At 44.0% G+C, this 22,645-nt stretch overlaps 1 protein-coding gene across 18 annotated transcripts in view; it reads left to right on the forward strand.

The window, feature by feature from the left end:
- The window catches only part of SOX5 (SRY-box transcription factor 5), a 597,965-nt gene that overhangs the window by 457,156 nt on the left and 118,164 nt on the right, over nucleotides 1-22,645 (forward strand). For all 18 annotated transcript variants that reach the window (XM_058022190.1, XM_058022194.1, XM_058022195.1 and 15 more), the window contains 2 exons: nucleotides 3,540-3,712; nucleotides 6,277-6,345. In XM_058022190.1, the coding sequence (XP_057878173.1) occupies nucleotides 3,540-3,712; nucleotides 6,277-6,345 (242 nt within the window). The remainder of the gene's footprint in view (nucleotides 1-3,539; nucleotides 3,713-6,276; nucleotides 6,346-22,645) is intronic.

Raw genomic sequence — 22,645 nt, forward strand, 5'->3', positions numbered from 1 at the left:
TTGGCCTCACCTCACCAATAAATAAATAACTCTCTCCATGCTTTGGCCTTTGTGGTATGCAAAGGAATACATGATTGGCCATGGCAATGTGAAGTGGCACTTTTGTTGACCATTTTAAGAAAAGTAATTATAGGAAAGGTGTGCTAGGTAATAAGGCTAACATAAAAAATACCAAACTTAAACTAAATGCGAAAACTTAACATTATTATCAAGACTGTCTGATTCAAGTACTTCCCTTTTTTTTTTTCATTTTCACACATTTACAAGCCAGCAGTTACCTGCAAGATTTGTCAAAACTGTGATTCGTCATTAGTGGAGTTTCCATGATGTGTGAGTAAGGGGAAATTGCACAGAGCTCCCCATCTCTCATTAGAGCCACACAGCTGATCCTTTTTTTGCCTCTGGTTTTGTGCAGGTCACTTGAGAGTATGGCTATCCAAGTACTTACTTTGCAAGGAATTATTACCTCAAAGAACTGAAATTATCATTAAGTACTATTCCAGTTACTGGAAGGATGGCTTAGTCCTGGGAAAAAAAGTACCTACTAAGCCATGTTTTCCAGGAAGTATCCTCCAAGAGAATATTTTTTTATAAAGCTGATGCTGATAAATTTTCCCTTTTGGTTTATTAGCAAACTGAAATAGCTCCAGAAATATAATGCGAGAAGTCTGCCTTTTGTCAGACTACTTTCACTCCAGCTGTATAAACCCCAGGAATTATGCATTGTACTTGGTAAGTAGGATATAAAACACCCCTTGTGGGCATTTCAGATCGTCTTTAAGAACAGAATAATAATAATAATGAAGAGAGTGAGTGAATGTGTGCCTGGCTGCAGCGTGGTGCTGGTGTCTGCACTTGCAGTCACTGCTTGCTCTGAGTTGAGTCATGCTTTGGGTTGGAAGGTCAGCAGGTCCAATCCCACTGCACCAGGCTGCTCAAAAGCCCTGAAAATTGAACATTTCCAAGGATGGGGCATCCACCACTCTCTGAGCAACTTATTTCAGTGTTTTACCACCTTCACTGTAAACAACTGCTTCCTTATTTCTAACCTAAATTGACTTTCTTTTAGTTTAAACCACTGCCTCCTACAGCAGGCCCTGCTAACAGGTTTGTCCCCATCTTTATAAGCCCTTTTTAGATGTTGGAAAGTCTCTGGAGCTTTCTCTTCTGCAGGCTGAGCAGCCCAAACTCTCAGAGCCTTTCTGAAAATAGAGAATAGAATAGATATAGAGTAGAGAATAGAATAGATCTAGAAGAGCGAATAGAATAGATCTAGAATAGAGTCGAGAATAGGATAGGAATAGAATAGATTAGATTAGATACTCTGTGGAAATAGAGAGTAGTGCTCCAGCGCCCTGGTGATGCCTGTGGCCTCTGCTGTCCCTCTTGCAGCCCATCCCTGTCCCTGCTGTGCTCAGCACCGAGGGCTGCAGGCTGCCCTTTGCTCCTGGCACTCAGATGCAGCTGCTGAAGGGTTTTGCTGCCCTGGGCCAGCCAGGCAGGCTGGTGGCATGTCCCTGTCCCTGCTCCCTCCCCGCAGCCCAGCCCCAGCCTGCAGAGCAGCACAGCTTTCCTGCCTCTCCTGGGAACTGCGGGCTCTCTGCCTGTCACTTCGCACATGTGGAAACATTTTTCCACCTTTCAGATTAACTTAAAGATGGGGATTAATTTAACTTTACAAAGGGCTTTCTGATTCCCAGCTGAAAGCTGCTGTAGGAGCTGCAAATCCAGGGATGAAGCAGCAGTGCTGTGTGTTGGTGTGTTTGACAGTGATTTCTTTCTGCTTGCCCTCACTCAGGGGCTGAGACAATCCTGTGAGTCTCTTCTGTCTGTAGGAACTTCTTCCCCTCTCTCTCATGCCTGCATCCACCCTCAGTGAAAGTTAGGAATAAAATGCCTTTCTCCTGGGGAACAACAAACAAAGGATGCAAGAGTGGCAGTAGAAACCTCTGATTAATTCCATGGCCAGGTGGCAGATGCATGACTTGTAGCAGCTCTCTGTCTCCAGTGCTGGAAGCAAAGCTCATAGTTAGAAGTGTTTTCTTCAGCCCTGGGAGTGTTTTAGCACTGGCTTCCATTCCCTCTCACAGCTTTTAGCAGAACAGGTTTAAAGGCCTATGCTTTCTGTTGCAGTGTGTTTCTCAAGTTTCCAGCTTGCACCACAGTTTTTCTGGAGGCTTTATCTGAGAATATTCTGCTGTAGCTCTTTGTTGTGTGGTGAGAATATTTTCACAGAAATTTCTAGAACCCTAATGAAAAACAATTCAGTTGCATTTCTTCTGTCACGTTTTTTCTGGTGATTCTGTGTGGTTTTCCACTTGCATGTGGCTGTCTACAAACGGATTTAAGTGCTTGTACTTGGATAATATAACAAATGGTTATATTATCCAGCATCACATCACATCATTGCTCAGCATCATATCATTGCTCAGCATCACATCATTGAAATTAGGTAAAAGTAACAAAAAGAAAGAAGGAAATTAAGGTATCCAGCACAGAGCCCTCCCAGTGGCACCTCAAGGGCTTTCAGAGCAAGAGCAGAGGATGCCCCATCACAGACATTTCAATGCAGACCGGCAGGCTGTATGAAATATATCAGGGAGCATTCCTGCACTGGCAGGGGGGTAGGCTAAATGAGCTGTTACCAGCAGCTCTTTCCATATCTGGCTGATAGTTGGCCAGGAACGTGCTTGTTGGAGTTGCCAGTTTTATTCTTTTTCCCTTTTTTCTTTTCTTTTCTTTTTTTTTTTTTTGGTTTGTTTGTTTGTTTGTTTTTTCACTTGGAGAGCACTGGTGACATTGGCAGAAGAATGCTCCCCTATAACCACTGTCCTTCTGGGCAGAAAAATAATTTCTTCAGCATGGTTGTGAAAGTGAGGTGGTGAGTTCCTCTGTCTGCTGAACTCCACCGTAAAAAACATCTAACAACAGTACAAATGAGAGTGGCGATGAGTTGTGTTTAACTCACATTTTGGATATGTTTATAAAAGATTTTTTCCTTTAAAATTGCACCTTGGTGGCAGCAACAGCAATAGGAGTTACTGACAGTTTAAATACTGTATAATTTAATCCTAATCAGGGATGTGGATGATATAACAGGTTATGGAGGGATGTTAATGCTTGTCCTGCATCAGTGCTTTGACACTACAGAAACTGCATCTTTTTCCTAAGTTTTTGCCATAAATATTGTTGTCTTGCAAACCTGGAAGGGTTGGGGTTTTGATCCCAAGTGTTTAAAACTTAAAACTTCCTCAAAATAGGCAGTATTATTTCCTGCTGTTAACCTGACAGAAAAGCAGTGCAAAACAGATGAAAGGGCAAAGGAGCATTGAAGGGGGACCCCAGATGAAAGCCTGTGTACAGATTTATCTTCCGTGTAGAGGAGCAGGTCTTTGTGTGCAGCACATTGCAATCTGCTGCTGCTCTTTGCCCCTCCTGGAGCTCTGCTTGCAGTAGAGCTGCAAAATGAAGAGAAAATAAAGGGCTGCGTGGCTCTAAACGTTCTCTCTTCTCTTTCTCCCCCACGGTGCGCCGCGCAGGGACTCCGGAGAGCCTGGCTGAGAAGGAGAGGCAGCTCATGGGCATGATCAACCAGCTGACCAGCCTGAGGGAGCAGCTGCTGGCAGCCCACGACGAGCAGAAGAAGCTGGCGGCGTCTCAGATCGAGAAGCAGCGGCAGCAGATGGAGCTGGCCAAGCAGCAGCAGGAGCAGGTGAGTGGGCCCTGCCTGCCCGCAGCTCCAGCCGCTCCTGTGGGGCTGCCCAGCAGCTTGGCTTCGGCCTCCAGACCCTGAAAGTGCTCCCGGGATCTTTCCCGTTTGTGCTCCAAGGTGGAAAGGTTTGAACAAAAACCTATCAGGAGAATGCTGTACGGTTTAATCCTGAATGGAGATGATATCACAGGTTATAGAGGGGCGTTAATGCTTGCAAATTTAATTTGCAATAGATCCATCTTGGAGCTGTTCAGAGCCTGCAATGCCAGCAATGCCAAGGTGTGACCGTGCTCACAGGGGTTTTGGGATGAGGGAAGACACGTAGGTCTGACTCCATGTTTCAGAAGGCTTGATGTATTATTTTAAGATATATGTTACATTAGAACTATACTACAAGAATAGAGGAAAAGGTTCTCCTCAGAAGGTTGGCTAAGAATAGAATAGCAAAGAATGATAACAAAAGTTTGTGGCTCAGCTCTCTGTCCGGGGCTGTGATTGCCCATTAATTCCAAACGTCACATGAGACCAATCCCAGATGCACCAGTTGCAGTCCACAGCAGCAGATAACCATTGCTTGCATTTTGTTCCTGAGGCCTCTCGGCTTCTCAGGAGGAAAAATCCTAAGGAAAGACTTTTCATAAAAGATGTCTGCGACACCAAGGCCGTGGGTTCAGTCTCTTCATTCAGGAGTTGGGCTGGATGCTCCCTGTGAGTCCCTTGCAACTCAGAATATTCTGCAATTCTGTGGTATGCTTCAATACTGTTAGAGTTTTTAAACTCTGTATAAATAAACAGGCACATCCAGCCCTCCTGAATAATCTCCCAAAGCTGCTTTAATTCAGCAATACTGAACAGGTACAGAAAGAACAAAATGCAGCGCTTGGATTGTAATGTGAGACATGAAGAGGCTGGGTTTTGCCAACTGTGGAAAAAAGCAGAGAATAATATGAAGTCAGTGAACAAGTGTGGCTTTTTTTCTTCTACACTTGAGAGGCTTGATTTTCAGTTCTTGCAAATATGCCCTTCACTGGAAATGCAGGCATGGTTTTCACATGTGATCACTTCCAATGGGCACACATTGACACACAACATTTGAGGCAAAAACTTAACTTTTCTCACAGATTTCACTGGGCAGATTTTAACAGAAATTAATGCCTGCTTTTGTACTTGAACGCAAGCAGAGAATATTTAGATATCTAGTTTAAAATTTTATCACACAATTGCAGCTCTGTGAGTTTTAAACTCACTAAATTCTTTGAAATCTGTCATAGTTGTCATATTCAGTGTTGGTATTGTACTTAAGCAAGTCTTAAGATTTCTAAGGCACTGCTGCTACCTTCAGTCATTTAAGCCTTGGTTTTCCCTGGTTTTAATTATTTAAAATTATTAATTTAATTATTTAAAAACCTTGTCTTATTTTGGCCTGAACTCCCACATGGGGAGAACAGGAGTGACTTACCTTGAACTGCAGAATTTATATCCTGCTGTTGTTAGGACAGCAAAGGTGGAGGAAGGAGTGAAGGTGGAATTGGCAAGATTCTTGCACCAGGAGACATCCTGTATGAGCTATTCCCTTCACCCTGCCTCCTAAAGTCACCAGTGCCACAGGGATTTGAAAGCGAAAAAGAAAATTAAACAATAGAAAAAGGCAATGAGAAATTAGGATAACTAGGATTTATTTTAATTGAAGAAATTGTGTATGCTTCTTTATTATGCAGAAATGAAAATATCCAAACTCTGAAAAAAAAATGTAGTGATAAGCCATTATTGAACTTAAAAAGCAAGAATGGAGCCTTTAAGAAAGCAAAATAATTTTTATCTCCGTCCAGGCTTTAGAGCTCATAAGTCCATTCTGTTAATGTCTGCTGTTTCCCTTCATGGGTGTAAAAAGTGTCCACAGCAGCATTTGCAGTCCCTTAGAGAGGGAGGGTGGGATTCCTTCTGGAAAGCTGCGCTGGGCTTTGAGAGCAGCCTCAGGAGGATCCCTGCGCCTCCTTAAGCCAGGCTGGTGTGGAGCCCTGTGGCCTTGCCTGCCCCCTCAGCTCCTTGCAGCTGATACACACGCTGGAGAGCCAGGGATTTTTCCAAGCTCAGTTCCAGTCCCTTTGTGCCTGTTTCTGCATTCATAAAAGTACACTAAGAACCTTCCTCCATGGTGTCACATTGCCATTAAAAAATAAAAAAATTGAGCAGGTGGTGCCAAACAGAAGTGTATTTCTGGCCATCCTACTTTTTTGCTTTTTCTACCATTTTCCACCATTTTTTTGGTTTCCCTGCTGGTGTTGTTCTCTCTGCTGGGAAATTTTGGCAGTGCCATTTCAGTAAGGTTTTTGCATAGGTCCTTGTCTTGTGTGCAGCACAGCATTTTCCATGAGAGTCCCTTTCTCCTTGGGGTGAGCAATGAATTGAACACGTGCCCCTTGCTTCAGCAGCAGCCTCTGCCCTCGGAGGTTCCTTAGCTCAGAGGAGAGGTTTGAGGAACTGAGCAGGGTCAGAGCTTCCTGAGGATGGACTCTGGAATGGTGATCCCCATCTCATGTTTCTTCTGTGCAATTTCTTCACAGATTGCGAGACAGCAGCAGCAGCTTCTGCAGCAGCAGCACAAAATTAACCTTCTTCAGCAGCAGATCCAGGTCAGAGACACGTCTCCTCCCACACCCCTGTTGTTCTTCCCTTCCCTTCCCCATTCCTTCCCTCAGCCATTGTTGCCACAGTTTCTGTAAGAATCCCTGCAGTTGACTGGCGTCTTGTTTATGGAAACACGAGAGGATTTTACCTGTCATTTAGCAAAAAAGGATCAGTTTCTGGAAGACCTGATGTGATTAACATGATTTTTGTAGGGTCAGGAAGAAGCTGTTAGCGCTGGTCATGCAAGCAGGATATAATATAAAATAATTCAGGCATTTACGGGACCGGTCCTCTCTCCTCAGGAGTGACAAAAGCATTGTCAGAAGGAGTTTGTTGGGAACCAGTGTCCTACAGCTCTGGTTTTGAGGCTTTGCTGAGGGGATTGATAATCTTCAGTGGTTGATAATCAAGTGTACCTTCTTCCCTCTGCCTGAGGTGTTGGGAGACTGGAATTTTTTGTTTATGGAGAAGTATTGTGTGAGTGAGAAGCTGGCCAAAGGGTTGGTTAGATTCAGGAGAGCAGCTGTGTAAGTTCCAGGTACCTGCAGATTTGTTCCCAGGAGTAGAAGAATTTGGTAAACCAGCATCCCCAGTAAACTTTATTTAGCCTCTTTCTGCCATACTATATTCAGAAGTTTCTTTTCATGCCGTTGACTGTATTTCATTATTTTTCTGCCACGTGCATGCCCCTGTTTTGGGAACAATGTAAATCAGTTTGCTGGGGAATAACAGGAGTGGTTAATAAACATTATCCATGGAATAACAAAGGAGAGGTTTGACTTTACAGATACCTGGGTGGAATCTCTGGTTGTTCAATCCTGCAGTTTTGTACAGAGCATTGTGAGTTGCTGTAGACTCTATTCTGTTTGTTCAGTAGCAGCAGGATTCTCCTTCCAAAGCTTTTCATCAACATTTCAGAGGGAGTTACCTAAAATTATCAATCACAATTGTAAACCATTTAAGAAAACCTGATTCCACGCAGATCAGAGGAGCTGTATGGCTTCATACTGGAAGAAAACTTGGCTGTATTATTCCAGAGGACATTCTGTCTGTATCTGGAGTTGGCATTTATGAAAAACTCCTCAGAAGGTCCATCCCTCTGTTATAAGGCAACTTCTATACAAGATGTGCTTTGCTGAAAATGATTTTGAGATTGGTAAGGCTTGATTTGACCTGGACCTCTACACTCTTTTCTGCTTCCTAATTTGTGTGTGGGAGGGATTTTTCTTTATTGCTGCATTTTTAATAAGGCTTTAAAAGAAAAACAATAGCAAAACCTGTACAATAGCAAGGAAAATATTTGTATTTTTAGCATTTAGCTATGGCAGCGAGAGAGGAAGTTGTTTTATAAGCAGTGAATAAAAATAAATTGAAGTAATGTAATTTGACCCCAACCCTTTTAAGTTTTAATGCCCTGTAGATAAGAATGAAGTATGTTGTTTTTAGGGTAGTGAAGAAAACCCTGGTTATTGATAATGAGATATAGAGCCTTTCATCTCTTGATCCCTGGTCCAAGTTTGACCTAAGTCAGTAGTAAATGAAAGTCGGCCAAGTCCCATCTGATGGAAGCTGCAATCCTCAGGAATGATTTGGGGCTCAGTCTGAGGGGACTGCAGATGAAATATTGACCCTGCTGGGGTCAGGGTTTCAGCTCCAGGGTCCCCTTCCACAGACCCCATCGGGTTTGTGGCACCCTCCTCTTGGATGGGCAGCAGTGGAGCAGGCAGGGGACAGTGCTGCTCCCTCACGCCCACAGAGCTGGTCTGTGTGCAGGGAAATTTGGGTGATGCTGCACAGGCAGGCTGGGCAGTTCCAGGCATGATCCTCGAGTCTCATGAGCCCTGGCTGGAGCCCATAACTCTGAAGGGAAAAACATCTAAAAATTAAAAATAATCCTTATTGACAGAGAACACAAAGCAACGCATTTCTCCTCAGTTAATGACTGTCAGATAAAAAACAGTTCTTTAAGAAATCACCCTTTGTATCTAAATTAAGGCAATGAAGTCCTCCTAAGATGCCCATGTATAAAACGGTCAGAGAGTTTACAGTCAGCCTATGGGTTATGGGAGGTGGAAGAAAGCTCTGACAGGAATGTAGCTGTGAGTTCAGCTTCCCTGACCTTGCCCTAATTAATCTAACAGGCTTCTGTCACACTGGCCTGAAGTTTTGAAATAGCACGAGATTTATTGACAGGGAAATATTCCTACAAAGAGTGGATAACTGTTTGACTTAGGTGCAGCTGAGTGATTGTGCTGTAGCTATGAACTCAACTTATTTATGACAAAGGAATCGTTTTACTTCAGCCAATTTTTTTCTAAGCTTGTAAGAGTCGCCATAATTCCATATAAATTATTACACAGAAGAAAGCCACTGAAATATTGTATTGAAAGCATAATACCCTAAGGTTAGAAAAAAGCATAACCTGGCTGACCCCGTGATTTATGAGTCCTTTCTCTCAGTGTGCTAACTTGGAAACAGTTCCCTTTCTCCTTAGCCCAGCACACAATCCATAACCAGGGGGGGACTGAGAGTCCCTTTTCTCCTCAGAGGGCTGCAGATGCTCAGTGGAGCTGCAGCTCAGTTAAACCAGCACTTCTGGGATGCTGCAGAAAGATGCTTTAGTTCCTTGGGCTCAGAAAAACGTGCCTGGCATGTGGGTCTGTAAGTGGCATGTGTTTTCCAAGCCCATCTCTGCTGAGTTCATTGGAAGGTGGTGTCACTGAAACAGAAAACAAGGACTTTGTATACAGAGTGGAGTAAACTGGAGGAAAGTTGCAGATTAGATTAAATTTGTGAATCTGTACCACCTCAAAATGCTAAAATAGGATCTAGACGAGATTTTGTGTTTTGGCAAACATTTATAATTTTTTTCTACTTTTCAGGATGTTCTAGAGCTAATTTGTGGAGAGGTTTGAATTTCTCTGAATAATTAACTAACCCTCCCCTGTTTTTATGGCACTTTGGGATGCAGCCCCCCATGCACACTCTCTGCTCTGCCCAGTCTGTGTGTGAGGTTTCTGCCTCTGAGTGTTGGTGCTGTTCTCCCTGCACCCCTGGTCCTGCTGTTCCTCCATAGATGGAGCTGGGATCTGGGTATTTACAGCCCTTGTGCATCCGCACCTCAAAGCTTCTGGCTGTATTTGAGGTAGAAATTGTAGGGCAGGCTGACACCTGCTATCTCAGGCCTCTAGCTGCTCAGAGTTAAGTTGGAAAGTCTGTTTTCCCAGCCTAGTGATCAGAGAAGGAGTCAGAACTTTTCATTTCTCTTTCTCAAGGTTGTTTATTGTTTCTTATCTATAAAATTCTTTCTCCTGTCCAGCCATGGTCCGCTCAGCAGGACAGACAGAGGCACTCTGCCTGCCCCGGGGTGGTGTTATCTTTTATACTAAAAACTGCATGTGCAATATTTCCAATTACTTCCCAATACCTATCCCCTATGTTAGACAGTGAGCTTCTACTCTAAACCAATCTAAAAGTGCCAGAATATGGAGGCCAAGAAGAAAAAGGAGAAAGGCTGGACATGCCAGATCCCTCCATCTTGCCTCCTGAAGCCCCATTCTAAAAACCCCAAAATCTATTTTTCGCCCTGTGACAAATTAACTATCATTCTACTTAAACTTTCGTGGCTCGTAAATCTTCACATGAGGTTGGTAATTGTTTTTTCCAAGGGCTAAATCAAAGGCTCAGGGGTCCTGGGCAGGGGCTTAAGCCCTCCAGGGCAGCCAGAGGAATTTCCTGGGTTCAGATACTGATATAACTGAATAAGTTCTTGGCTTCAGCTCAGTTTTGTCCTCAGTGGAGCTCTCCTGGGTACCCACTCCTCTTCTGTGGGGCCCCAGTCTCTCCCTGGTGCCCTTCCCCTGGAGCCTGGGCATTCTGGGGCTCTGCAGCTCCCACCTCAGCTGGGCACAGAGGGGCAGAGGCTTGGCATGTGCTCATGGGGCTGAGCTGGGCTCCACATGCACCCCAAAGGTGTCACCCCTCCTTCCAGGGTGTCCCTGAGCCTCAGGGCTCCTTGATCCCAGAGACAAAGCCTGGCCCAGGATGCTGATGGAAGGCTTTGCTTTGGAGCTCACTGACAAGTGTCACTTTAATGGAACCGCATTTAAAATGAAATATGGTTGTTAAAATTCATAAAGCGATTCATATTCAGTAGGGCACTGTTGATAAAATAGGTCAACCTTGCAGCCTAAATTGTGATAAAACTGATACTGCTAATCTCACAATTTTGTGGAAAACCTGACAGTGTTTTATGTTTTTCCCTCAAGCCCCAGCTCTTGGAGTCATGTGATGACAAAAATGCCAGCTTTCATTTCTCCCAAATGTAAACTTCCAACTCTCAGATTTCCAGGCAAAATCTGAAACCATGAGCACTACAAGTTCCAAAATTAGAAGGCAAACAAAACAGAGGCCAAATGCTGTTTTCTAATCTGTTCTGATTTTTAGTCAAAATTTTTTTTGGAGAGCCCAGCTCAAGATCTTGGAACACTTCAGGTTGCCAATAATGTAAAACTAAGATCTCAAAGCAGCAGGCAGCAGAAATGCTGCTTTACAATGTTTCTAATGTTCAGGCCACAGTTTTGTTTGACTTTTTTTGTTTGATACTGTCAGTAATTGGTTACTAATTTGTGTTCTTTTCTGAGTGACATACTCAGCCCAAGAACCAAGTGCGTTCTGAAACTGAGGGCAGTTCCTGCCAGACAGCAATCTGTGTTTTAGGAGAGGGTTTTCATTTTCCCTCAGAGCTAGAGCAGATGTTTTAATGGGACCCTTTTTTGGTGAGAAGGTTTGGACCCCGGAGAGTGAGGGGATCCCAGCTAAATTCTGATGCAAAGCTGGAAACTGTGTTTCTGGCCTGCTCTACCTGGTACCAAATGCCTGAAATGTGGGAATTCATCTCTCCAACACTAAAGCTGTGTTTCAGAGGGAATAATTTTTTTCAGGGCTGAAGGTGCACACAGGAGATTCTGCAAGGGGTCCCTCATGTACAATCTCTCATGCATAGAACAGTTTTTATCCCATTACCACCCCATGTTCCCAATTCCCAGTGCTTTTGTCTGTCACTGCATTCTTGGGCCACATGTCTTCTTCTCAGCTCCCAGCTCTGCTTGCTGAAAGCAGCTTTTGCAGGCCTTGCCCCTGTGCTGGAAGTCTCACAGGCACAGCAGAATGGAATTAACCCTTTCAGTGTCAGCCCTGCCAGGGGCATGTGGCTTTGCCAGCTGCTGGGTGGATGAAGAGATGCTGAGTTCTCAAACCAAACTATTCCCAAATTCTCACTGCCTCCTGAGGTTTGAGAAGTCCCAATTTGGAATGCAATAAAAGTCTTGAACTTAGAATTTCCAGCAGGATGGCCATGCCATTTCTCAGCCAGATCTGTTTTTCAAAACGGAGCTGTGTTTTTGGGAAGGAAAGGGGGATTTGGTGTCTCAGTTACACAGAAGTTCAGCAAAATATTTCTTAAGCTTAACATGCAAAGTTTTGAAATGACACAGTTGTTATTGTCAGAACTTTCCAAACAGCAAGAGTTTCTGGGCTGATTCCAGTCTTCCAAAACAGTGGTAGAGACCTGCTTCCAGAGTGCTTCAGTACCACCATTTACCCACCAGTTATGGCAATAATTGTTGTTGTTTAGATAGATTTGCTGTTTGCTCTGCACGCAGGTGAGCAATCCTCTGTTACCCAGAGCTGGCTGTATGATATCTAGGCCCGTTTGTGTTCTTTTTGTTTTTTGTAGAAGGTACCACTTTCTCTCTCTTGTTGAGAGAAGACACAGATTAACTGACTGTACAAAAAGGAACCTGAAGATTTTTTTCCTGCCCCAACAAGTCTGCAGTCTTAAATTATATTTCCAACATGGCTAAGCCTTTAATTTTCTGTCTGCTGCTTCAAAAACAAAAACTCCAGCAGTCCACTATATGAGCTAAATACTTGGAGAACTTTGAGTTTTTAAGAAGGAGGGTAGAGATCTTTACCCCTAATCTTTGCCCCGTCAGTGTCTCCTCAGGCAGCCCCAAGGCCTTGGGGCATTCCTCCTGGTTCCCAGCCACAGTTCTCCAGGGGTTTTAAAGGGCTGGATATTGTAGGTGATGAGTCCTTCACTGGAGACAGGACAATGAGCAGCTGCTACACAAGGGCCTGGTTACAGATCCAGTAATGCCTCTTGCTCCTGGATTCCCATTTTCCCTGGGAATTCTGCTGTTCTGAGAAGGCAGTGGCAGCAGAGCAGTGCTTTGTGCTGCTACAATCACTTTGCAAGGCAGAGCAGAATTAGTTTTTCCCCAACCAGAGTCCTCTTTGCATGTCAGAGAGAGGTGAGGACAGAAGGTTTCCTTGGTAAGACAATAAAACTGCTGAAGTGGCGCCTGATCCAGCCCCCACTGAACATGGAGTAAAAGCTCTTGTTCACATTAGTAGGAGTTTATTGGGACCTTTCTTTGGTAGGAAACTGTGAGAAAGTCTCTTCCTCCTGTCTCTCCAGAGTATTTTTAGAGCAGCTCTGTCCAGTGCAGCGGTTTGTTTTTGCGTTTGCTGTTATTTATTTTTTGCAGCGTGGATGTGACGGGCTGTGAGCGCACGGCCAGGCCGAGCGTGCTGGTGGATGTGGGGACGCTGTGTGCACATCCATCATGTGTCAGGAGCAGCTGTTCTCAGGCTGCAGTCACACTGCAGCCTTTCCCATGGCTCTGCAGGCCCTTCCCGAGCCCTGGGCTGCCCGCACAGAGGCACAGCAATGGCTCCTCACTCACAGGGCCCTGCAGCTGATCTCTGTCGGTTACCAGAGGGACTCGCTGTCCCTTGGGCAGCAGCAATGCCCTGGGAAAGAACTTACCCAAAACTACACACAGGCGTGCACAGAACCAAAAACAAACAAACAAACAAACCCAAAGAGAGCAACAACCCCAAAACACCCCAAACAAACAAACAAACCCAAAGAGAACAACAACCCCAGAAAACCCCCAAACAAACAAACCCAAAGAGAGCAACAACCCCAAAACACCCCAAACAAACAAACAAACAAACCCAAAGAGAGCAACAACCCCAAAACACCCCAAACAAACAAACAAACCCAAAGAGAACAACAACCCCAAAACACCCCAAACAAACCCAAAGAGAGCAACAACCCCAAAACACCCAAACAAACATACAAACAAACCCAAAGAGAGCAACAACCCCAAAACACCCAAACAAACATACAAACAAACCCAAAGAGAACAACAACCCCAAAACACCCCAAACAAACCCAAAGAGAGCAACAACCCCAAAACACCCCAAACAAACAAACCCAAAGAAAACAGCAACCCCAAAACACCCAAACAAACAAACCCAAAGAGAACAGCAACCCCAAAACACCCCAAACAAACAAACAAACCCAAAGAGAACAACAACCCCAGAAAACCCCCAAACAAACAAACCCTTGGGGCTGGTGGGGAAACAGGGAAAAGAAGGGGGAAAAAAGAGAGAAAAATTAGTCAGAATGAGCTAATTGCTTTCTGTCCTCTCAGCTTCAGCTAGAATTTGTGCTGGAGTGGACTTTGAGTAACCTCTTCATTTCCTTACCTTAGCAGGAAAGTTAAGTAAAAGGTTGTTGGGCTCCTTATGTGCACTTATTTAATTGCAGAGGATCAGTTTGCAGCCAGTTTTAACTCCACAGGTAACCCTTAGCAAGTTCCTGCAGGTAGTTTGATCTCAGGCCTTTCCCATACCCTTCTGCCATCCAAATTTGTGTTCTGGTGGTGTTGTGCCAGTGCAAACCAGGTGTATCTGCTTAAAACTTGCATGAGCTCAGCTGGTCAGAGCATGGCTTGGGGGTTTGATCCCCATAAAGGCCGTTTCCTGAAGAATTGAGTCCTTGTTGGTGGGTCCCTTCAAATTCACAGTGTTCTGTGGTTCTGTGAGGTTGAATTTATTGGAAATGCAAGGGCATGTTTGATTGAGGTAAATCAACTTTTTTTTTTTTTTGCCTATGCTGAGCTACTTGATGGCAATAGCACTTGTTTTCTCTAGTGTTACTGGTCCAAATGTTCTCAAATTCTAACACTGTTTTGAACTTCATGACTTCTTTTCTTGCCATTTTAGCATCTTTTCTTAATTTACTTTCTGTTACTGAGCTTTCAGTGTTCCCATTTTCCAGTTCTCTCACACAATCACAAGGAGAGGCCAGAAACTTTTTTTTTGTTAAAATCCAGAGCACTGAAACACCCAAAATAATCTGTAAGGAAAAGGCCAGTGGTCAGATGCAGTTCTCACAGCTGGCAGCACTGTGCTCCAGGGCCTCATCTTGGTCTCTCTCTGCTCAGCAGGCATCTCAGGGCCCTGTCTTTTTTGGTTTGTTTGTTTTCAGATCCCCTCTCCAATTTCTGCGTCTCTCATCATCAACTCTGACCATTTTCTTTCACTTTCAGCTCCCTGGTGCTGAGTAACCTTCCTTAAGCAGCTGCCCACCCTTTCCTGCAGCAGCTTCTCCTCTCTGCCAGCCCTCCTTGTCTGTGTTTCACGGCCTTATTGATGGGTTTGTTTGGCATTTTGCTGCCTGCAGAGCATTCTGTGAGTGTTTGTGCTCAGAGTGGGTGGTGTGGGTGCTGTGTTGGCTCTACCTGTGCAGGTGTGGGCACAGCAGGGGCACAAGGTGCCACCTGGAAGTGCCTGGAGAAGCACAAGCTCTCCATGGCCGTGCTCTTGTCTGTGTAATCCTGAGCACTTCTGCTGTACAGCCAAAAAAAGGCTGCTGCTGCTGCCTCTGCAGCGAGGTGAAGCAGGAGATAACAATAAATTTTTTACTGCTGGCTGGCAGAGGTGTTTAGGATGTGTTTTCTTTATATCTTCATCCGCCCCTAATTGAAGATGCTTTAAAATTGAATGACTAGCAGTCAAAACGTGTTTGCTTCAAACTGAGAAGAAAAATGCTGGTGTCTCTTCGTGCAAGCTGATTGCGCTTTGTACACAGCTGACAGCCACAGTCACTTTGAGTGACTGATAAGTGGGAAGCTTTGCCACTTATCAAGGAATGCACGCTGAAAAGAAAGGACTGGAGCCGTTCAGATGCTTTGGCATGTTCAAAATAACATCTCACATCAGTCAGGCTCAGAAGCACTAGGAGACATTTCAAAATAAACTTTATATCTATCTATCTAGAGGCAAGAATTCAATTTAACAGACAGATCGCTGTGTGGCATCACACTGGCTCTGGAAACAAGAGCATCCTTATGAGGGTCACCAGTGCACAATGGCTCAGATGGCTGCATGGTTGGAGAGCATTTCTTGTAGAGTCTCACCCCCCCAGAACAAAACAAATTTTGAAAATTCACAACTGCATCTTATTCTGGTGATTTCTCCAAATTGAGGGGGTTTGGCCAAGTAATATTTAGTTTATGTGGCGCAGGACATCCTGAAGGTTCCCAAAGAGAATGGCACTCTTAAGTTAAATTCAGATCTCATTTATTTCCTCCTCAACATTATGGAATATGCTTGAGATTGCATGGCTCTTACTCAGAAAACGGTTCTTAAGGTTTCTGTAGGCGTTTTCTGTGTTTTGTAGTGGTGCACAGCATGAACAGAGGATGTAATGTTTTTGGTAAATGTTTGTTAATGCTACTTTTTAGTGATGTGCATAGTGGGAGATTCTGACCTGCAGGAGTGTGAGGTGCATTTCCTTGTCCTGGCTGTAATAGCAGTGCTGTGACCAGTGCAGGGTTTGGGTGTGATGATGTTTCACCTGTTGGATGTGCAAGCACGGGCGATGGGATGGGAATCTCCAGTGGGGGAACAGGGAGACACAGGCAAGCAGTGTGTCATGTCCCACAATGGAATTTGGACAGAACATAGTGTTGGTCTGCATCCATTAGCAGCACTCAAACAAAAAACCATCCATTAGCACTGCTCAAACCAAAAACCTGCTGCCAGGTTCACAACTCTTACTCTAACAACATTGGGCGTGTTAGTGTATAAGGATTATTATCTATTATGTTTTTTTGTGATCCTAAGCACTGGGTATGTCATTCTGCCCAGCTGATCCATCTGAAATGTTGCTTTTCCAGCCAAAATGGCTGCATTTGAGATAGGAATTATGTTTGGCATTCCAGGGTTGCCACCAGCATCCACACCTGTGTCAAGAAGAAGATGATTTAGTTCCTGTTGCCAGCGACTTTCTGTTCTGGTTCACACTTGCAAACACGTGAAGTGGTTCAGCTCTGTTTTGGTGGCGCATTCAAAACATCCTGCTTAAAGTTCTGGAGAAAGAGAGAGAAAGGTGAAAGAAACTGAAACTGACACTTTCACTTGTCTTGTGGAAGTCTCAGTTGAACAAGGATTACCTGCAGGCTCGTGGATCTCGTGTCAGCTTTTTTATTTTGCATCTTGTGTGGAGTCTCCATTAAGTTCACGTTTCATGTGGAAGCTGAATAAAATTTGTAATGGTTAAATAATTTTAAGGAACCATTTCAGATTTTTATTCAGATGGATTTAAAATACACTTTGGAGAGATTTAGAGGTAAATGTCAGAGTTTCTTGTATTTAGAAGTGAATAAAAGAATTTAAGTTCCAAGATAAGCATAATAAACTTATAAAAAATAAAATGAAGACTTAGATGGAAAGTAATAATAATGAAATGAGACAAATTTAATTCACAGTGCTTGGAGCTCATAAATATTTGGTACAATTGTACAAAAAAACATATTTTGCAATGTGTGTGTTATAATGGTTTTTATCAAAATTGGCTTATTTAAAAGATGAGAGTGATACTGTTCAGCAAATTATTCTGAAGTTGGAACTTGGATAGTTTCAACAAAATACCAATTTAAAATGGATTTGACAGAAATGATTGAAACATTTCTATACTCTTGTGTGCTGTGAACACTGTGTGCAAAGAAATACATTACTTAGGTAACAAAGTAAGGCATTAGGAAGTTACAAGTGCCAGAATGAAGTGAAATAAATATCTTTATTTTATTCTCATGTGTCTTGGTCATACATGTTGAATAAGAAAATGTATTCCAGAATTACATGATAATATTATTGTAAACCAAAATCACAAGTGGGAAAATTGAAATTACGTTGACAGCCTTAATTCTGGCGTTCCCTGATGTTCAATTCCTTGGCTTTTCTGGCAGTGTGGCATTATTCTAGCTGGTTTTCTGTGTGGTTTGATCTCTGTAAGAGCTCAGAACGCTGGTCCAGCAGCCCCTTGCAGAATATGTCCAGGTCAGTTTGGAGTGTCAGCATGGGAGAGCTGCCAGCTGGCACTGCACTTACAGGAGAAATGCTGGCTTCTCCTGGGCCAGACAGACAGACACTTCCCTGCCTGGGGTGGACAAGAGCCTGTCCTCTGAAACCCCTCTTTTTCTGTGTCACATTTCCTTCCTTCCTCTAGTTTTGAGTTTAATTTTTTTTAAATTTTGGTCTCCATCAAAATAGAGAAGATTTTTTTTCATATTGCTGTCCTCTTCAGAAAGGCAGATGAGGGCTGGAGTGCCTTTGTTGAATTTGGACTGGTGATGTTGAAAATGGAGTTTGACGCTTTTTTTCAGTACCCTCCATTTGTTCCTCACATTCTCCCTCAGTGTGTTTGGGTCTGGATCAGTTTGTGCCACTCATCAATTATTTTTTCCTAATTTACCACATTCCTTGTGCTTTAGCAAAAAAAAAAACAAACAAAAACAACAAACCTGAGGCTGATGGTAGAGTGTTTGATGGAAGCTGTTGCAGCATTTGTCCCCTTAAAGCTCTGTGTGGTGAGAATTTATTTTCTTCTCTTGCAAACTGTGTGTGGAATCTTGTCTGCCATTTAAGCATTTCTGAGCTGCTGTGAATAAGCAAGAGGGGCTTTTTCATGTGCTGTATGTAATAAGTTTTAAGTAAGGGATATCTCTAAGAATCACACACATCTAAATTGAGCATAATTTCCAATTTCTTTAGGCCTGGAGTTCAGATTTATGGTGCAGGAATCAGTCAGCATCTGTGAGGCAGCTTTTGGTTCCATTCTCACCTTGCACACAGGTGTGAGCTGCCTCAGACACCTTTTAGTGCCTGCATTGGAAATGCCCCATTTTAGATATCAGTTACAAACAGGACTGCTTCACTTTCCTGAGCATCGATTTTCAGGGGCTCTGAAGGAATTTGGGAGCAAGGAAGGATGTTTTTCCAAGTGGGGGCTACAGGTTGTGAATAGTTACTGAATTGCAGCTGGTGGCAGCTGTGAGTTTCTCAGGGCTTTATGAACTCTCCAGCCATGCTGGCAGCTCTGATCTGAGATCATGGCAAATAGAGACAGCCCTGAATTTGAGCATTTAGAAATTTAGAGCAATTTAGAAATTCTGTGGTCATTGAGGACCACAGAATTTCCCAGGGATGCAAACAGACTGATGCATATAAAACAAAATGCAATATAAGCAGAAATGGACTCTAATTCCTTCAAAACAGAAAAAAAATCAGAAATTAAACTTCCGGACTTCTTCTTTTCCCCTTTTGTGATTCTCTGAATGTCGCCATGGCTGTAGACACTCCATAAATGCTGCTTCTGTTTTTCCATAGAACCTGTTTCTGCTCACCAGACACATGATAGATCCAGGAATTTCTTTGCCATTGTACTGGTCAGCAACATTTTGGAGATCTGATCTATTCTTGTGACCAGAATTAGAAGTATACTCTATTTCTTGCATTTATTCTTTACTTGAAATGAAAGGCAGGCTTGAAATTATATTTTTCAAGAATTTTAGCTTTCTGTGTGATGAGTTTCAGGATGTGTTTTAACTCTACTTCCCTTGCATTATTTCTTAGTGCACAGTTCAGAATTCTTGTCTTTTTTGGTACAATCAGAATAAAGAAACTTGAATTGTAATCAATATACTGACATAGAATTCTGTATCCTTTGTTAAGAATATTTGCATTCCTTGTTTTAAACAGAACATCAATTTTGGGAATAGTTCACATCCCCTTTGTGTACTTGGGTGGATTTGTGTAAATCTCTGGTTTGCTCTCTGCACCTTTTGAGAAGGTTGGTTGAGCTTAGCAGAAACTCTTGCAGAGATCCCGTGGGAGGAAAGTTGTCCATTGTGTTCCTCTGAAATCTGGCTATCTTTTTTCCTGGCGCTGGGCTCAGGCAAGTTTATTCTTCCATCAGAGATATCTTAGGAGGTTCCTGTCCTTTCTGGTGCCTAGGAAGCAGAGCTCAGATACATATATTGTATTTGTTGCCATCATATAATCTGTGCAACTTCCCTGCAAATATAGGGAATTGTGCTTTACCCAGCTGTTCATTTGATAGGATTCTGCTCCTGCATTTAGAGCAAACTGTGCTTCTGCAATTCCCATTGTTTGGAGCACGGCCTCCCCTCCATACCTATTGTTAGTTTTGTCTTGTTTTGTTGTGCATAACAGGTGTTTCTTTCAGGCAGCCCAGGCAGCACGGCAAGGGCTTCCTTTATGGCACATCTCCTGAGACTTTGATGAAACTCTTCTTTGTGATAAAAATGCCAGTGCATTTACATGAATTGCACGTGAAATGTGTCCTTGCCCAATTTCTCTGTCCTCCCTGATTCTCTGGCTCTTTTGCTCTAGGAGGGTTTGCCTTTTCTCCTGTTGGCCAAGGAACTGATTCCTTTTTACCTTCCCAGTGCTGTGCTCCCCTCAGAGCCTGGGTGCAGCCACGGGAAAGGTTTAAAAAGAACAAACTGTTCCTGCAGAAAGAGCTTGCTTTCCTCCCAGTGTCCTTGTCACTGCCCCCACAAATGCCATCATCCCCAGAGGAGCCATGGGTAGAGGCCGAGCCCTTTCTGTGCATCCCCTGAAGCTGGCCTTGCTCTGTGGGTTACAGGTACCACAGGCACCTTTCTGCCTGCCCTGCTCATTTCTTTCTCACAACCTCACCTGGAGCTGCGCAGGAGCCACTGCTGTCCATCTGTTTGTGCCTCAGTTGTGGGGATGTTTGGGGAGGTCTGGGGTTGTGGCAGGAGCTGGGGGTGTAGCAGGCAGAATGCCCACATAAATCACAACCTGATGCCACCTTCTCTAGTGTGCATTTAATATTCTTTCAGCTTGTTGTTCAGAGTAGGACTTCCACACTCCAGTACAATCCTGGTGGCTGACTCTCTAGGTGATAGGAAAGGCAGAGAAGGGAAATCCAAAGAGGGGCAAGAGCCTTGTGCTGTGTTTTTGGCTGGTTCATTGGCTCACAGTGTTCAGGTGTCCTGATAGGATATTGCTGACCTGTAATGCATTATTTCCATGCCCTTCTCTCCGTGCCCAGACATTTATTGGTTGAAAGCCCCAGGGGTGAGCAGATACAAAACTGTGTTAGTCACAGGAGATGTAATGGATGTCCTGGGAGCTGTGCCAAACAATTAAGAATATAGGCATGATGATTTACAGGGTAAGGAAAACCTCCAGAGTGTGTTGCATCTGTACAGGCTGCCCTGGGAGGCTGCAGAAGTGGAATTACTGTCACCATTTCAGGGTTCAAAAGGCAGTGCCTATCTGGGGAATGAGCAGAGACGGACTCTTGCTTTCAGTCTGGGACAGAACCTTCTGCTGGTGACTTTCTGTGGCTTTGATCAGTGGTTCAGGCTTCCAGAATGTCACCCACAGTGCCATCAGCTGCCCTCTGCACAAAGAGTGCTTCTCCTGCTGCAGTTACAGTGGCAGGGGTGTCAGCACAGCCTGGATGTGACACTAGCTTTGGATCTATTTTAGTGCTTCACTCCGTGGCACTGGCAGTGGCAGCATCTGTGGAAAATCTGAAGATAACTGTCAGAAAGCGTGTTTGAAGGGTGTTTAATTTAGAAACATTGAGCCCCCCCAGGCTGACATTTGCTTTAGCATGCAGTAGTTAGCAGGGGAAGATGGGACTTTAATAATGCTATATAATACAATTTCCTAAAAGGCTTCTTGCTCGTGAAGGATGTTGTCTGCTTTTGGTGTTTCATTGCTGATTGACTCAAAACCCATGAAGTTTTACTTGATTTTACTATGATAAATGTTTACATGTTGATTGAAGGAGCCTGGAGTTCCCTCCTCTTCTACAAAACAGCACAAAATCCAAACATGAGCGTTTAGAGACACTTTGTGCTGAAATAAATGACCAAGATGAGGAGAATTGATGTTACAATTTTATCAAGTTCAACATGGCTTCTCTTCTATATTATTTTTCTAAATGTTTAAGGAGCCTGAGCCACTGTTTCAATATTTAACTACAAGAGAAGATGGATTGTTTTTAAAGAGCAGGCTGTTCTGAAAGCAGCCCTTTCTCAAGTTCAGACTTCACTCGCAGTTTGAGTGTGGGCACATGTTCTGAGCCTCACACCCGTGGGTTCCTGTGAGACGTCATCTCCCTCTCCTTCAGGAGGTGCCCTTCTGGGGGAGGTTAAGCCTTCTTTCCACCCAAGGAGACTTGGGGAGGCTTCCTTGGCAGCCTGGCACCGCTGTTCCTGCGTTTCACAGGGCAGGGATTGTTGGGGAAAATGAAACGGGAAAGCCTTATAAATACGATTGCCTGGCAAAAGATTTTGGGAATATGGAAACTATAAGCGAGATTGAAATGAAAGCAAGCTTTGAGATACCTCAGTTACTGAGCAACTGGAAAACACTGGTGTGGCTGACTGAAGGTGATCCCCTTTTGATGGAACAACACCCTCTGCTTGCAGACAGGCCCAAGGCTCAGAGCAGACCCTACAGCTTGGCAGAGGGGCCCAAAGAGGAGTTTTTAGGGTTTAAAGTGTAACACAGTGTGGTAATGCAGTGATTCTTATAGGCTGTATGTAAATGCTACGGGAATCGTATCTTGTATGAGATTGGTTAGTGAGAATTAGAATATTCAACACAGAAGATTTATGGTATTGTGATGGGAACTTCATCCTCTTTTTACTCTCTTACCCTCTTTACTCTTCCTCTCATCCTCTTTACCACACTCTTGCCTGCTCTCTCTTTACTTCTCTCAGGCCTGCTCTGAGCTGTGGCTGGCAGCTCCCAGCAGGGCCCTACACCCAGGTCCTTTGCAATAAACCCCATATTCCAAGACTAGAAGAAGATTTATTGTATTGTAATGGGAACCTCGCTCTCTGATCCTCTCTTTTACTCTCTCATTTTCTCTTTACCGCACTCTTGCCTCCTCTCTCTTTACCATTCTTTAACAAACTCTCGGGCCTGCTCCGAGCTGTGGCTGGCAGCTGCCAGCAGGGCCCTGCACCCAGGCCCTGTGCAATAAACCCCAAGTTCCACGCCCTGCCCTTCTGTGGGAGGTTAAGCCTTCTTTGCACCCAAAGAGGCCTTGGGGAGGCTTCCCTGGCAGCCTGTCCCCGCTGTCCCTGTGTTTCA

The sequence above is a fragment of the Melospiza georgiana genome, chromosome 4 (genome assembly GCF_028018845.1).
Source record: "Melospiza georgiana isolate bMelGeo1 chromosome 4, bMelGeo1.pri, whole genome shotgun sequence".
NCBI classification, from domain to species: domain Eukaryota; kingdom Metazoa; phylum Chordata; class Aves; order Passeriformes; family Passerellidae; genus Melospiza; species Melospiza georgiana.